At 36.4% G+C, this 13943-nt stretch overlaps 1 protein-coding gene across 5 annotated transcripts in view; it reads right to left on the reverse strand.

Moving 5' to 3' along the window:
• Nucleotides 1-440: 440 nt before the first annotated feature.
• WWC3 (WWC family member 3) overlaps nucleotides 441-13943 on the reverse strand; it is a 103637-nt gene continuing 90134 nt past the window's right edge. For 2 of the 5 annotated variants that reach the window (XM_037377491.1, XM_037377487.1), the window contains exons 16-23: nucleotides 10654-10821; nucleotides 9864-10015; nucleotides 8978-9137; nucleotides 7656-7820; nucleotides 6539-6631; nucleotides 5284-5514; nucleotides 4421-4548; nucleotides 441-2989 (exon numbers count right to left, since the gene is read on the reverse strand). In XM_037377491.1, the coding sequence (XP_037233388.1) occupies nucleotides 2923-2989; nucleotides 4421-4548; nucleotides 5284-5514; nucleotides 6539-6631; nucleotides 7656-7820; nucleotides 8978-9137; nucleotides 9864-10015; nucleotides 10654-10821 (1164 nt within the window). In that variant the 3' untranslated portion in view covers nucleotides 441-2922. Of the gene's footprint in view, nucleotides 2990-4420; nucleotides 4549-5283; nucleotides 5515-6538; nucleotides 6632-7655; nucleotides 7821-8977; nucleotides 9138-9863; nucleotides 10028-10653; nucleotides 10822-13943 lie in introns of all 5 variants that reach the window. The other 3 variants (XM_037377490.1, XM_037377489.1, XM_037377488.1) reach the window with 3 other exon arrangements.

Consider the following 13943-nt stretch of genomic DNA (forward strand, 5'->3'; position numbering starts at 1 on the left):
GTAGCTTCCACCTAGGAATTAGTCATAAGTAAGATATTACAGAACTAAAGATGTCAACTTACTTGCAGTACGGATCTACATAGTACAAGCCTCTGTTGGGGGGGAAAAAGGTAGTTCAAGGTGTTGTTAAGTGGAACTACCCATGAATTCCGGGAATACTCAACTATGAGCCTCCGATATAGCTGTCAGCCTACGGTGAGCAATAAGCACATGGGAGAACATACCAGCCATTCCTTAGACTCTGCAACCCCTTTCAGATCTTCAGTGTAACCTCTCTAGGATCTCTGATGTCACAGATTTCCTCTTACTTTTTTTTGAAAATTCATTACATTCACCGAAATGACATTGTTATTCAAAATACAAAATTTCTTTATAAAAGCATCATGAATGTGGCAAATATAAACCATTCAAAAATGTCTTTAACATATAACAAAACTCTATTTCTGTTTATGGCAAATTATTTATTTTGTAGAAGAAATACTTTCAAATAATACAAAAATGACACAATCATACAGAACTGTGACAAAACCGAGAGAGATGAATACTGAATATGATAACTCATTACCACATCAAGACAGAACTCATTACAGCAGTCAGAATCACAGATGCACAAGAGACGCTGACGACATCTCACAGCAGTCACTATTTAAAAACACCAACTGAACCCCCTGACAGAGAGGCCACCAGACATTGCCCCTTCATTATACAGTCACAAAACAATTCAGGGTGGAAGTGAGGTCCCTATCCCAACCCCCGCTGAAAGCAGGCCTAATGTGACCAGGATGCTCCGGGCTACGTCCAGTCAAGACCCCAACCCCTCCATGGACACAGCTCCACCTCTCTGGGCAACATCTTCCAGTATCTGACCATCCTCACTGGAACACGGTGTTGTCTGTTCTCAGTATACAGCAAACATTTCTGGTGCCACCGCACAGTAACTTTTGATGAACACTACTACGTAAAGGCCTCCACTGAACATGAGACATCAAATTCTGACTAACTGGTCTTTTCAAGTAATGAGCACTGAAAAGCTTGCTGTCCCTAGAATTTTACCCAAACACTAAAAATTTCTTACGTTATTTGATTTTTATCTGCATAGTTTCTGAATATGTCTAGTTGTGCCCAAGGAACCCAATACACACCCACCAAAGCTTACTGGCAAAAACAGACTTCAGGATGGTTAGCATGATAAATGCTAAATATAATTTAATTTCATATATATTGCTATACGGTCAAATCACTTGATGCCTGTAATGGTTATAGGCCATCCTAGGGAATGCGGGATACTACCTGAATAATAAATGTCTGCATTAATCATCCTCATTGATTAATGATTTAGGTTTACAATCTTTTTTCCATTACTTTTTGCCTCAGCTTGGACAAGTAAAAGCGATTAGTTTCACTTTCAGGTTTTCCTGATCTTTGAGAAGGTAACAGAATATAAGCTCTTGAAACTCACAAAGAACACTGACTGACTTACAAAATATTTGAAAATATTCTGATTGGTTCTAATAAATCTCTTTAGGTTTTGGCTGTTGGTGTTTTGATTTCCTGACATATTGGAATCTAGAACCAATGAAACCTTTACTTTAAGAGACAGCATGATCTTCCTTCTAGGAGATTCCAGCCAGCAATTTGCAAGGTTAGTCTTGTGTTGGGCACCTCTCTTTGTAGGTAATGTATAATTAGAAAAATATGAGAAACTATTATAGTAGCTTAGTAAAGAAGTATTTTTACATACTTGCAGGATGCAAGGACACAAAACTGGCATTCTCGGGAATTCAGGGTGACAGTCTTTCGTTAAAACAAATGGTCACAAGTGAAATTATTTCTTTGCAGATTTTAACTGGTCCAACTAGCAATCAAGTGAGGTATACCTTCCAAAATTATACACCTTCTCCCCTGGAAAGCATCACTGTTCAACAGAACTTGCATGCAGGAACCTCAAAGCACATCCTTTAGGATGAACATGTATTTAAGCACCCTTGCTTAACGCAGCTGCTTTCTGAAATCAGCACATATGTACTTTCCTGCATGAGATCACTTCAAAACTGTAGAAATTACTATAATAATACTTTAGCGGTCTTTCCACACAGCTAGCTCAGATTGCTCTTTTAACTCCCTTTTCATTAAACAGCAAAACAAAGACCTGTCACCCTTTTCCTTCCTCCGTTTAAAATGAGAATCTAGTTAAGAATATAAAGGTATTTTAGACACAACTGAAATGAAAACAATCTATTAGTGCACAGTAAGAACATGCAAATGAATTCTGCAATGTTTAACATCACTTCTAATCAGTGTTAAACACATTGCAGGTGATAATATTTTGCTATAACACAGACAGTGCTAAAGGATACAATGTACGTAATAAGCTACAGATAATATAGCTGAAAAAAGTGACAATTTTAGAACATAGTATTTTCATTTCAGGTATCAGAAACAAAACCAGCTCAATGGTTCCATTCTACTGTATGACAAATACTGAAGAACAAAATTTCAGTCTTAAAATACATCTTAAAGTAGGTATTTTCCTTCAAGGAAAAAAGGCACTATAAATAAATTACACTACAGTGAATTTGCCTGAACTCACTTTGTTTCTGTCTTCCAGCCTTTAAGTCAAATAAAACAGCATAAAAACTGTACACGCTCTTAACAGGATAGTCGATCTTTTATAAAATAAGTTGTCTTCAGAGATGTCAGTTTCACAACAAGGAAAAACCAAGCCTTGTTGCAGTCGCCATTATAAAATATATATATATATTTATATATATGTTTTTGTTTACTTTTACTTTTTTTACTTTTTTTATTTTTTACAAAATGTGTATATTAGCTTTCGCACTTTTTTTTTTAAAGAAAGTTGGCTAATCTAATAACTTCATTAAAATAAAAGCGATAAATACTTCATGTTTACAATGCAACATGTCATACATCATCAGCTGGCAGAGGAGGTATGTTAATCCTTGGTCTTGTAAAAAAAGCTATCTTCTCTCTGTGATCAAAACAAGATAAAAAGGAAGTCAATCAAATATATGCCTACTTCTTTCCCCCACCCCCAAGAACATAGTATCTTTACTCTGGTTAGTATTTGTTACTTACATACTGAACTGATGGTTTATTTGAATACAAGAAACTTAAAACTATTAAACCTCACTGTATACTTTTGGCAACTTTCTGTTGAACACAATTACAGGTTTTGAAAATTTAGGTAGAAGCTTTATACAACTCATTGAACATCAGTCATAGTGGACTGTAAAAAGGTTTCACAGGACAAGCCCTGCATAAGCCCCTTCTGCAATGCAATGTTCACCCTTGTACATTTTCAATAATGCCTACAAAAAAAGGGGGGGGGGGGGGGGGAAGATGGCATTCAAGAGTTATATTTTTACTTCTTTATTGAGCAAACAGTACACGCTGTAAAGTGTCACAAGAAATGGATGTTTGCATAAAAAGAGCAAGAATTCAAACAAGGAAGACAACTTTTGCTTCATTTTCTACATCTCGTTTTATTCAATTCCCCATTTTTGTATCTCCATAGACAAAGCATAACCCCCTGTCTCTCATTACCAGAAATGTAAGATGTAAAAACAACCCTAAAATTTGTTCCTTTTAGTTCCTCCTCACCTTTGTGAGAAAGACCTTTCCAATACGATTCAAGCAAAATAAATTACATTAGAGGACAGATAGCTTTCCTCTTTCACTTAAGTATACATTTTCCCTGAAAAAAATTTCTAAAAAACTAAACACTGGACAAACAGTATGATGTAACATTGTAGCTGAGCTGCCCTCCATATCTATGCTGCAACTAACATTTTCTTTCTCTTACTGTTACTCTCCCAATGAAAATTCTAAAAATTTTAATGCTAAAGTAATGAAGTCTTCCTGTGAAATGCACATTATCATTGTCCCTTGTACACAAAACAGACTGTGAGAAAAAAAAATAAAGCTAAGAGAGGACACATACCACGTGAACACAGATGAAATAGGGAAAAAAATCCAAAGAAAAGGCTTCTGGAGAGAAAGCTCGAATACTATTAAGTCCTTTTTAGGGAGAGAGTGTTACTAGTAATGTTTCTGTATTACATTAAACAAATTTGCATTGAAGAATTAACACAGCATTTGAACTTAAGAGTGACTAGGCTAAGTTGAAAGAACCACCTACGGTTATGTGGGCACTTGAAGAAATTTTTATTATTTCTTTTTTAAATTTCACGTGTTTTGGAATTGTAACACTGCTGTTTTACCATAGCTTTGTCTCTTTGCACTATAAATAATTCAAAGAAAACTCGTGTCCAAATCAATATACAGTTAAAAATCACTGCCTATATAGAAGACACAGAATTTAAGCCAAATGCTTCAGAGTGCTGCTTTAACCTCTCTAACAAACCGTTGCTATGCTATTTCAGTACACATTACCACTTACCTAAAAGTCTGCACCTGAATAGGCTCCTTCTGATTTTGCCCACGCAACTGGTATATTTCTTTTGATGCTTTCTTTAGCATCTTTTCAGCTGCTTGCTCTTGGTGATGTTCAAATTTGGTCTGTCTGGTCTAAAAAAAAGAATATAATACTTAAAATGGTCACATGAATAAAGAAAACATAAGAATTCCCACGTTAAAATAATAGAGTTTTTCCCACTCACCACAATAAAACCACACAAGTATATTGTCCGAAATAACTGTTCATCTAAGAACTATAAATTCAAAAGACTGAGAGGATTGTTTCATTTCTTAATGTTCTTCAGACAGATATGTATTAAATTAATGAAATTTACAGCACATAGATCTGTCAAATAAGACCTTAAAATAAATTCAGGCTCACTCCTCAGCTCTGATACTCCAATGACAATTTTGTTTGTTGTGCAGTTTTTGCCACTTTTTGCCTCTGACTTCTTTGTCCAAGAATGGGGCGGGGTGGGAATCAAATCACATAATTAGGGAACATTCGAAATACTTGTAAAAAATGAAATATCAAATCACTATAAATTTACTTCAGAGATCTGCAGTAAGAAAATTATTAAAGTTCCAATAATAAATATCTAAAACAAAAACAAACCAAAAAATGCCATTGGCAAATAGTGCCATTCTCTAGTAACTGTCCTCAAAATAAATACACAGTTTGGTAATAATCAATGCAATGCCTTTTGTTGTGCTAACTTCCAAGAACATAGAAGCAACATTCATTGTTTAAAGTTCTGTAAAAACAGCTCTTTAGACATCTTGTCACAATCAATTTTGAAACCAGAAGTTTCTGCGCATGTCAAGTGCTCACTGATGTTACCATACCTGCCTTTCTGCTTCCTTCAACAAGTTTCGAAACCGCTCATCCCGAAGGACCCAGTGGGGTAGATCAGTCTGCCCTCTGTGTTGAGCATCTTCCAGACGCTGTCTCAACTCTCTTAAAACACATATCTCCTCGTTCAGCTGTCTCTGTCTAGTTCTGGATGCCTGGAGATCCAGCTCCAGGTCTAAGGACGTCCTTGCCATAAGCTCAGCCAAAGATGATCTGCAGGACTGCTGAGTTATTAGGATTCAAATAAAATATGCAATATATTACTCTCAACATGGTATATTGGTCTGTTTTTAGCTATATAGAACATACATTTCCTGTACTTATATCACATAGTCTTTCCTGACACAAAGTTTTGGAGAGATCATTTGAAACCCACAGTGAAAGGCTAACTAGGTGTAAGTGGGTTTTGTACCATACATAAACTTTCTCAATTAATGCTTTCTGCTACCTCCTTTTACAGTTTCCTTTTGGCTTATAAATATATTAACTAAATTTATGGACTAAACTTTCATGTTATGATGATAATAAAAGGATTGCAATATGAAAAACTCATAATGGAGTCACGGTGTTGGAAAATACTGTACTGAGCAAGGTTCCCCTTAAAGAGGGCTTTATTCGATACTGGTTTTAAGATACATTCTGCATCAAAATGGGAGGCACGGCTGTCTACTTCCCTATACCAGCAAGAAATTAACACCTGCTAGCCCGGCTAAACACGATGCAATTTATATACAAGGCATGAATGCCTTACCTGCCCTTCTCTGCACACCTGTTCCGAAGCATGTGGGGTGGCACAGGAGCGAAAGGACAACTTAACCTATTCATAACTGAATACTTGGGCCTCAGACACCACGGTTTGCTAGGCTGCATGGGAGGGGAGCTGGGTGTTTTACTGTCACATTCACACACACTTCCCCAGGCCTGCACCCTGCATCATAAACTAGATTTTAAAGACTTAACAAAGTTTCCATCTAAATCAATACAAATTCAGTCCCTGTAAAACTAATTTTTGTCTGCCACACTTTTTTTTCCTCCTCGGTAACTGTTCACAGCTATATCTCACTTCTCTGCATCTATCTTTTAGCTTAAAAACCCCAAAACATGCCCCCCTTCCCCAACTTCATTACAGAGGCCTTACACATTTCCTAAAAACATCAGAATGTACCTGTAGACACCTAAAGCTTAGGTATAAAAGTACCAATGTTCTAGCAACTCAGTGAAAAGTAGTAACCCGTTTCCCAGGTATACCTGCTTATATCGTAGAGTACGTCTCTCCAATGTATTCCGGACAAAAGGGGACTTCCTTGGCAGAGTTGAACTGTCACTGTCACTGCGATACAGCTGATTAGAAAAGATAGTGAAAATGCAGGCTGCTTACAAGGTTGTCTACATGAAGAATCCTGAATTAACCTCCTTCTTTTTCTTTGTGAGATGTATTTTTAGTAAGGTACTGAAACTGTCTTGTTTTAAGCATTTTATTTTTTTCAGCTTTAGTTATTTATAAAAATTTATATATAATTGTGCTCATACTGTATAGTTACAAGAATTCAAGAAACTTCAAAACTATCAGTGTTTTACAGATAAGTTTCATCAAGCATTCTACTAAATAACCAAGAGAATGTAACCTAAAAAAAGGGAGAGGGGAGAGTTAAAGGCAGTATTTTTTCCTAAAGCATTTACTGCCACTGGCACAAAAAATACAGCCTCCCATTTTTTTCCTCTCTGATTTTAAGTAAATGTAGATTAAGTGAAGGTGTTTAACAATCTTTTCCTTTTTGCACTATCTTTGTTCTGATGTGTGAGAGTGTTTTACTCACATTTCCTATATCACAAACAGATATGGAATCCAGAAATCAAACTGAAGAATTTGAAGGGGTCCACAGATGCACTGTGCGCAATGTAAATAAAGAGAGCAAAACCGAGACGGTCCTTGGTTTAGAAAAGGCAGAAAAGTTAAAAATCGTTACTGCATTTTCAAACACAAGCTCCTAAAAGCTTATGAAAGAGTACAATTAAAACTACGTGTGTTCCGCCAATATTGCAAACCTCAATATCCATGTATTGACCTGCAATACTGTGAGCCAACTGCTTATAAGCCTTTTGCCACTGAACACTGCCATCAGCTAAGGTGAACTTGAAAACTGTTGTGCTGATCCTCAATTACTTGCACCAGTGCACCCAGGAATCCTAGGTCCCACTGTAACCAGGGGACCTCTTCCTCACTGCGATGTTTAAATTCAATGAAAGATTATTCAGTAGAATCAAAAAAGTACTATATGTTTCTTAGAAGAAGTTATAAAAAAAAAAATTTAAAAAACACTTGTGTGGAAGAACCTCCCCACACTTCTTTTTAAGCCTTACTCACTCTGCAAACATATTGACTTCGGGCTCCAGGCGAGAAGGTCTGGGAACGAACAATAGTGCTACTGCGAACAAAAGCAGAACCCCGTGGCCTGCGGCTAGTTCTCTCTTTTGGAAGAATAGCAACTTCTTCAGGAAACAGATCCTCAGTGTTAGTTTCCTTATCCACCTAAAATTTCAATGAAGGAAAAAAAAATTATTTTTTCCTTATTTTCTCTCTCTGACCAAAAACAATCGGATATTTCAACAATATAAAAAGTAAACAATTTGCCCAGCTAGCTAGGTTCAAGTTTTAATGAGCACTGAGAACAGAGGATGAATCACCTCATTTTTAAAAAAGTTTTAAAACTAGGTCATTCAAAATTATAAGATTACCTTTCAGAAGCCTTTGCTGGAACTGTAACAATTATGAGATGCAGTTATAACGTGAATCATAGCTGCAGAGCACAAGAACATTCAGCATCGGCAACTGGGCATTAACCAAGCTACCACCTGATCTCCAGCCTCAACAGAAGAAAACTGTCACCTTTCAATAATCAAGGTGACTCTGAAGCAAGCAACTACCTTAAAACTGGAGAGAGTTAAAGAAACTCAACAAAAGGGAACTGAAAGACTGTTGAAGCAATGACACAAGAACACTAAAATAATCAGAAATACAGAAAACATGCTACTTCAGCAAAGCTTTTAAACTTTAAGATAACTCCTCAACAGGAGGTATGATCTTCCCTAAAGGCAACATGTATGGTTTAGGTTTCTCTGCTTCAATGGAACTGTGCTGATTTCAGCTTGTTCAGGATTATTTTCAGTGTCTCATATCTTGAATACAAAAGATTTTAAATTCATCAGTTTCAGCACAATCGTTCTGAAAACTTCAGCTGTATTTATTGTAACATTGAAAAAGGAATGCAAGTCTTAAAACATTAAGCTTCTTTCTTCACAATTCCTTCAAAACCCCTTATTTCAGAAAGCACTGGAATTCGAATGTGATCTCTTCTGTTACAATTTCAGGTCAACACAGATATTGAAATGAGTACATCTTTAAAGATTAGATAAACGCCACAGTAAAAATTGCTTGCCTTTTGATATAAAAACCCTAATTCTGTCCAGAAATAACTAGTAAACAAAAACCCTCAGCTCTAAAGACGGTGTTTTTAACAACTCAAAAGGCACACTTCTGCCATGAAGGCAGTGCTTATACAGGGTTGTCTATGTCATTTCTGGTTCTTTTCTCTCCTGATCAATTTGGACTCAAAGAGCAGCAGTAACACACTTTGTGTGCACCAGGCAGCGTGGCAGTTTCCGTACTGCAGTGTCTTCTCTCATTACCTTTAGTGGCGGAGGCTGCATTTTTCCAGAACTGTACTGGCCTGCTTGAGTTGCAAACATGTGTCCAGCTATTGAATCCCCGCAAAATGGCTCTGGATAAGGAGGACTAGTCTGGGTGCAATTACTGCATCCACTGTCAACAGATTCTGCTTGCCAACTCCTAAAGTCAGAACATCACAAAAATTTTGTAGGTATTAAAAAAACCTATGCAATTATGCATCATGTTTATATATTTCATTATCCAGGTTGGTTTATCACTTTAGAACATTATTTCTCCAATAAATATACAGAATTTTCAAAGGGAGAACATATCCTGCTTGCATTTGTGCAGAAGCAAACAAGCAAATACATTTCATGCCAAAAAAAATAATCACCTTCCTTAATTTTCTGAAAGCTTATGTTCTTGTCTTTATAACAACACTAAGAAAACAGTAAAAAAACCAACAGCGCAACCAATGTAACAAACAAGGAGTATTATTAATGATAGTGTTGTAATAAACCTTAAGCTACTAAGAGCTGTGTTGCATGTTCACTCCATAAGCATTGCAATGTGTATCTTTGACATTTTCCCATGTCAACCCAAAATTTTGTTTTTTTAGTACAGTGCTGTTGCAAACCCATGACAGTTGCCTCCTTAGCAAAGTTTCTGTTTGATGTAATGTCTTCCCACTCCCCAAATTCCAAGTCCTCTAAAGTCAGCCAGCTATTCATATACAATTTTCTCCTGTTTGCACATCATCGCGTAATAACAGAATTTTATACTTATAACAGTAAGTGGGAGCAGACCTCAGACTAAGGACCTGCTGTTTCTCCTGCTGTATTTCAGACAACATCCACAGAGTAAATATCGCTCAGCTGTTTGATGAGGTATTTAAACTACTTTTACCTTTCTGATATGGCTTCTGCCTGATCTTCCTTTCTTTCCATCTCCAGGATTTCCTCTTCTGTGTACTCCAGTTTTACCCTCTCTTCTGCCAACTCTCTCTCAACTGCTTCCAGCTGAGCAGTGGTCCTAGCTAACAGGGCTGTCACTGCATCCTGAAAGGTAAACTAGACTTCAAATAAACCCATTTGAACAAGCCAATGTATTTAACGTATATTATTCAGAGAAAATAAAAATATAGCCACTGTATGTTCCTTAAAAAAAATACAATCAAATCTGTCCCGAATCTTCATGAACAAAAAGTACATGGTGTTCCACGAACACTTCTCCTCACAGAAACTGGGCAAACTTGATCTCACTGTGGAGCATCATCCAGCAACTTAGATCAAAAAAGACCTCTGCAGGTCACCTAGTCTGATGTCCTGGCCAAGGCAGGGACAGCTTCATAGCCACATCAGGTTGCCTAGGGCCCAGTCAAGGGCTGAAAAATCTTCAAGTATGGAAATTGCGCAGCCTTTGTGGACAACGTCTTGAAGTGCAGTGGCAGAAATTTTTAATGAGTTTTAGTGTGTTACACTGGAAGTGTGTGTACAAACATACACAGAGTACTGTTTCAAGCACCTGTCCAGGCATGGCCTAGGTTTTAATTATGCTTTTAAAATCCAGCTGTTGCCACAAGAGCTAAATTAAGATATCACCTTCTGTGCACCTCAAAACCAAAGCGCACCCAAGATCACAACTAACCACCCAGCAGGTCAAATAAAATAAACAAATCACTTTTTCAGAGCCATACTGTTTTAACTGTAGTTACATTTCCAGAAGACCGAGGAATACTTTCTTCACACTGGTTTTTGTTTTTTGCTCTCTGAGGGTCTGAACCAGTGAAGATCTGAACAGTATACCAGTGAAGCTGCATCTCACCAGAACTCTCTGCATCAGTCAGGTTTATTTGAGCAATGCCCTGCAAAGAACAAAAAGCACTGACCACAATAAGATAAACACACACTGCAGGATAGACACCTTCTCATTTAAAGAGTATTTTACTTATAATGTAAAAAAACCCACTTTATCAAATACCAATACTGCCTCTTACACAGAGACAGTTTTATTTTCTGTGTTACGATGTTTAAGATAATGAATTTCTTGCCTCTTGCTTACTACCAGGAAGGGTCAAGGTAAATACTCAATATTTTAAGCAAAAAAAAAATAAATTTCTAAGACTGATGTAGATACAATGGTTTCAGCTGACAGCTCTTAATATTTTATTAAAAAACCCCTCCCATTACAAATCAGATTTTTACATTTGCTTAAATTAAAATTACTTGACTTCAATCTGTGTTCTTTTGAGACAACTATATTCTGAGATACCCTTCCATTCTCTGGTCCTCAGAGGCACCTTCCAAAGGGAAAAAAATGTTGTGTAAACCAATTTTTTTTTGTCTGCCTATTTATGTAATAAATGGGCCATAAAGGAATTTTTCTACTTTCCAAAGCTTATTTTTTGTTTTTTTGGTTTTTTTTTTTTTTAAATCACTTCACTAGCTGGACCTAGTGATAATTTTACATTAGCTAGCCTTTAATTATTGCTTTTGGCTTTATCTGGCTATCTCTACAATCTGTTAATTTCCATGCTAATGCTAAAAATATTTTCATTTATATCACTGGAAAAATCATGTAAAAATTGTTTTCATCTCTTACAAAACAAATAGCTGGATGCAATAATTCTAATCGTAAAGGCGGTAGGCAATGTATACAGAAACTGCGTTCAACTTTAAGCAGGTAAAGAAACAGCTAATGAGAAAATAATAATAAATAATTGTATTGTTCGGGCTCTGTTTAAACAGGTGTATAAAGGACAATGAAGAAAAGGTTCTGAGACTAACAAAATAATGTCCTATCGGGATACAATATGTTACTGCATACATTATCTCATGGCAGTATATTGGAGGCTACAAACAGAGATGCCTTTTCTCTTATATATAAAACAGAGATGTTTTCTAATTATTTTCTTGCTTTGATGCAGTGTAAGAAAGAAACACGGACTGAATACTCACACTTTTGCATCAGAGTTGGGAAATGCTTAAGATGTGCTGGGTTTAGTTTTACAGGTAGAGGGTAAAGCTGTTTTCCTGTCATCAATATTGGAAAAAAATGTATGTTGACTCTTAAGATGTCTAGATGTCTGACACTGCCCTACACACTGTATTTATTAAGCACCGAGGAAAGCACGCCAAAGAAGCTGTTACTACAAAGTGAATGACTAACTGGGTATAAAATCACCATCAAGCCAATTAATAACTATCAGTACTGAAAATACTGATTAATATTTCACCTCCACCTCAAGATTTGGAGCTCACTCGAAAGATGAGGAAACCAAGGTGGGTCTGCTAGCAGTCCGTCACATGCCTGCTCTGACACATTTGTTAACAGCCTGGATGGTGGAATAGTAAAAGTATTTCTGCATTTCTTGGTGATGGCAAACACAGATTGTAACACTTATCAGAAAAGGATCAGAATTCAAAACAATGTTAAAAAATGGGATGGATATTCTGAAATAAAAACATGAAATGCAAAACGACAAATTTTACACTCAAGAAGAAGAATTCAAATAAATTAAAGACACGGGGAATAATTGGTTGGTCAGGGTTATAAAAGATGAAAAACTGGGAACGAAACAGCAGTGCTGTGGGGTTGCAAGAAAGGCAATTGCATTTCTTTGATGTTTTTACATGAGCTATATATGCTAATCATGGAAAATAACAACTCCCTTATCTCAACATTGATGAGACCACCAGGGAAGAAATAAGCCAACTTAAGGAAGTACAGCTTCAGAAAGCTGTAAGAAAACAGAAATAGATCTTTCAGCAAGGCAGGGCATATGAGTAAAAGGTGGAGGGAATGGAAAGACCATCCCACAAGTTTAGCAAATTTACTTCTCTATGTAAGTGAAGTTTAGAACTACAGAAGAGTTGGTTTTATTTTTTTCTTTTATTCCCTGTTATGTACAAATATTTCTATAACCTGGGATAAATGCCAGCCTGGCTTCTGCATTTAGGAAAGCATTAAACTGGCTTAATCTAATTGAAAAAAAAAAAAGCAGTCATCAAGAACTTCAGAAATATATGGATGATTAAATAGATGGGAAAAACTAATCTGAAGAGATGTTGAAAGACAGAGGCCTTGTTGATAGAGGCCATCAAAGCAGTTCCAAAGAGAGGTAGCAAGTATTTCTCAATTTTAGAAAATTGTTATTTTCCATTTAAGCAAAAAAGGGCAATGAATATAATGTTGAAACATACTTCAATGCACCTAACCTTAAGAAACCGTGGTACTGTTTCTCTCTTTTTGAGCAGCATTGTTAACTTACCCCAAAGTATGTTACCAACTACTGTATGTAAACAAAGACATTTCTCACAAAACTACACTGACTATCAAGGAGGAAAAATTCCTACCAACATAACCTGAAGACCTATCATTTTTTTGCTAATTCAGGAATAGTTAAAAGTGCCCTAAACTTAGGTTTAAAGGTGGACTAACAAACATGCGTTCTTGACTAGATTTGCTCAAACAAACACCTCTAATCCATAGTCCAGCAAGACTACCCAGTAAGCTGCCTCTACCTCTTAACTACTTTGATAGGCTCACAAAAAATTCACTAACCCATTCAAACCTCTCACTGAAATGGCAGCCCACTCACTTCAAAATAGCCATGATATCAGCCTCAAAGCAGGTTTATTTAAGCATATTTATATTTAACAGCTAAATGAAGCTAACATTTAACACATCTAAACACAATTAACACAGGTAACCTATGTAAACAATTGCTACATTTATTTGAATGCATCTTCATCAGACGTCTCACTCAGTTTGAAGTAAAAGTTTGTGTAACAGAAACCTGTCTGGACCACTAATACCCTGCAACAAAATTAAGACTGATATAATAGTAGTCCTCTTTGCCCAGTGTTACATAGCAACAAGAGGCTTGGATTTTTTATTTTTTTATAGGAAACTATTTTAATGATACTGATTCATCATGCACACGTTACAGTGCCATGCAGAAACAGAAATCTTGAGCACACTGTA

Source organism: Falco rusticolus, chromosome 2 (genome assembly GCF_015220075.1).
Source record: "Falco rusticolus isolate bFalRus1 chromosome 2, bFalRus1.pri, whole genome shotgun sequence".
Classification (NCBI taxonomy): domain Eukaryota; kingdom Metazoa; phylum Chordata; class Aves; order Falconiformes; family Falconidae; genus Falco; species Falco rusticolus.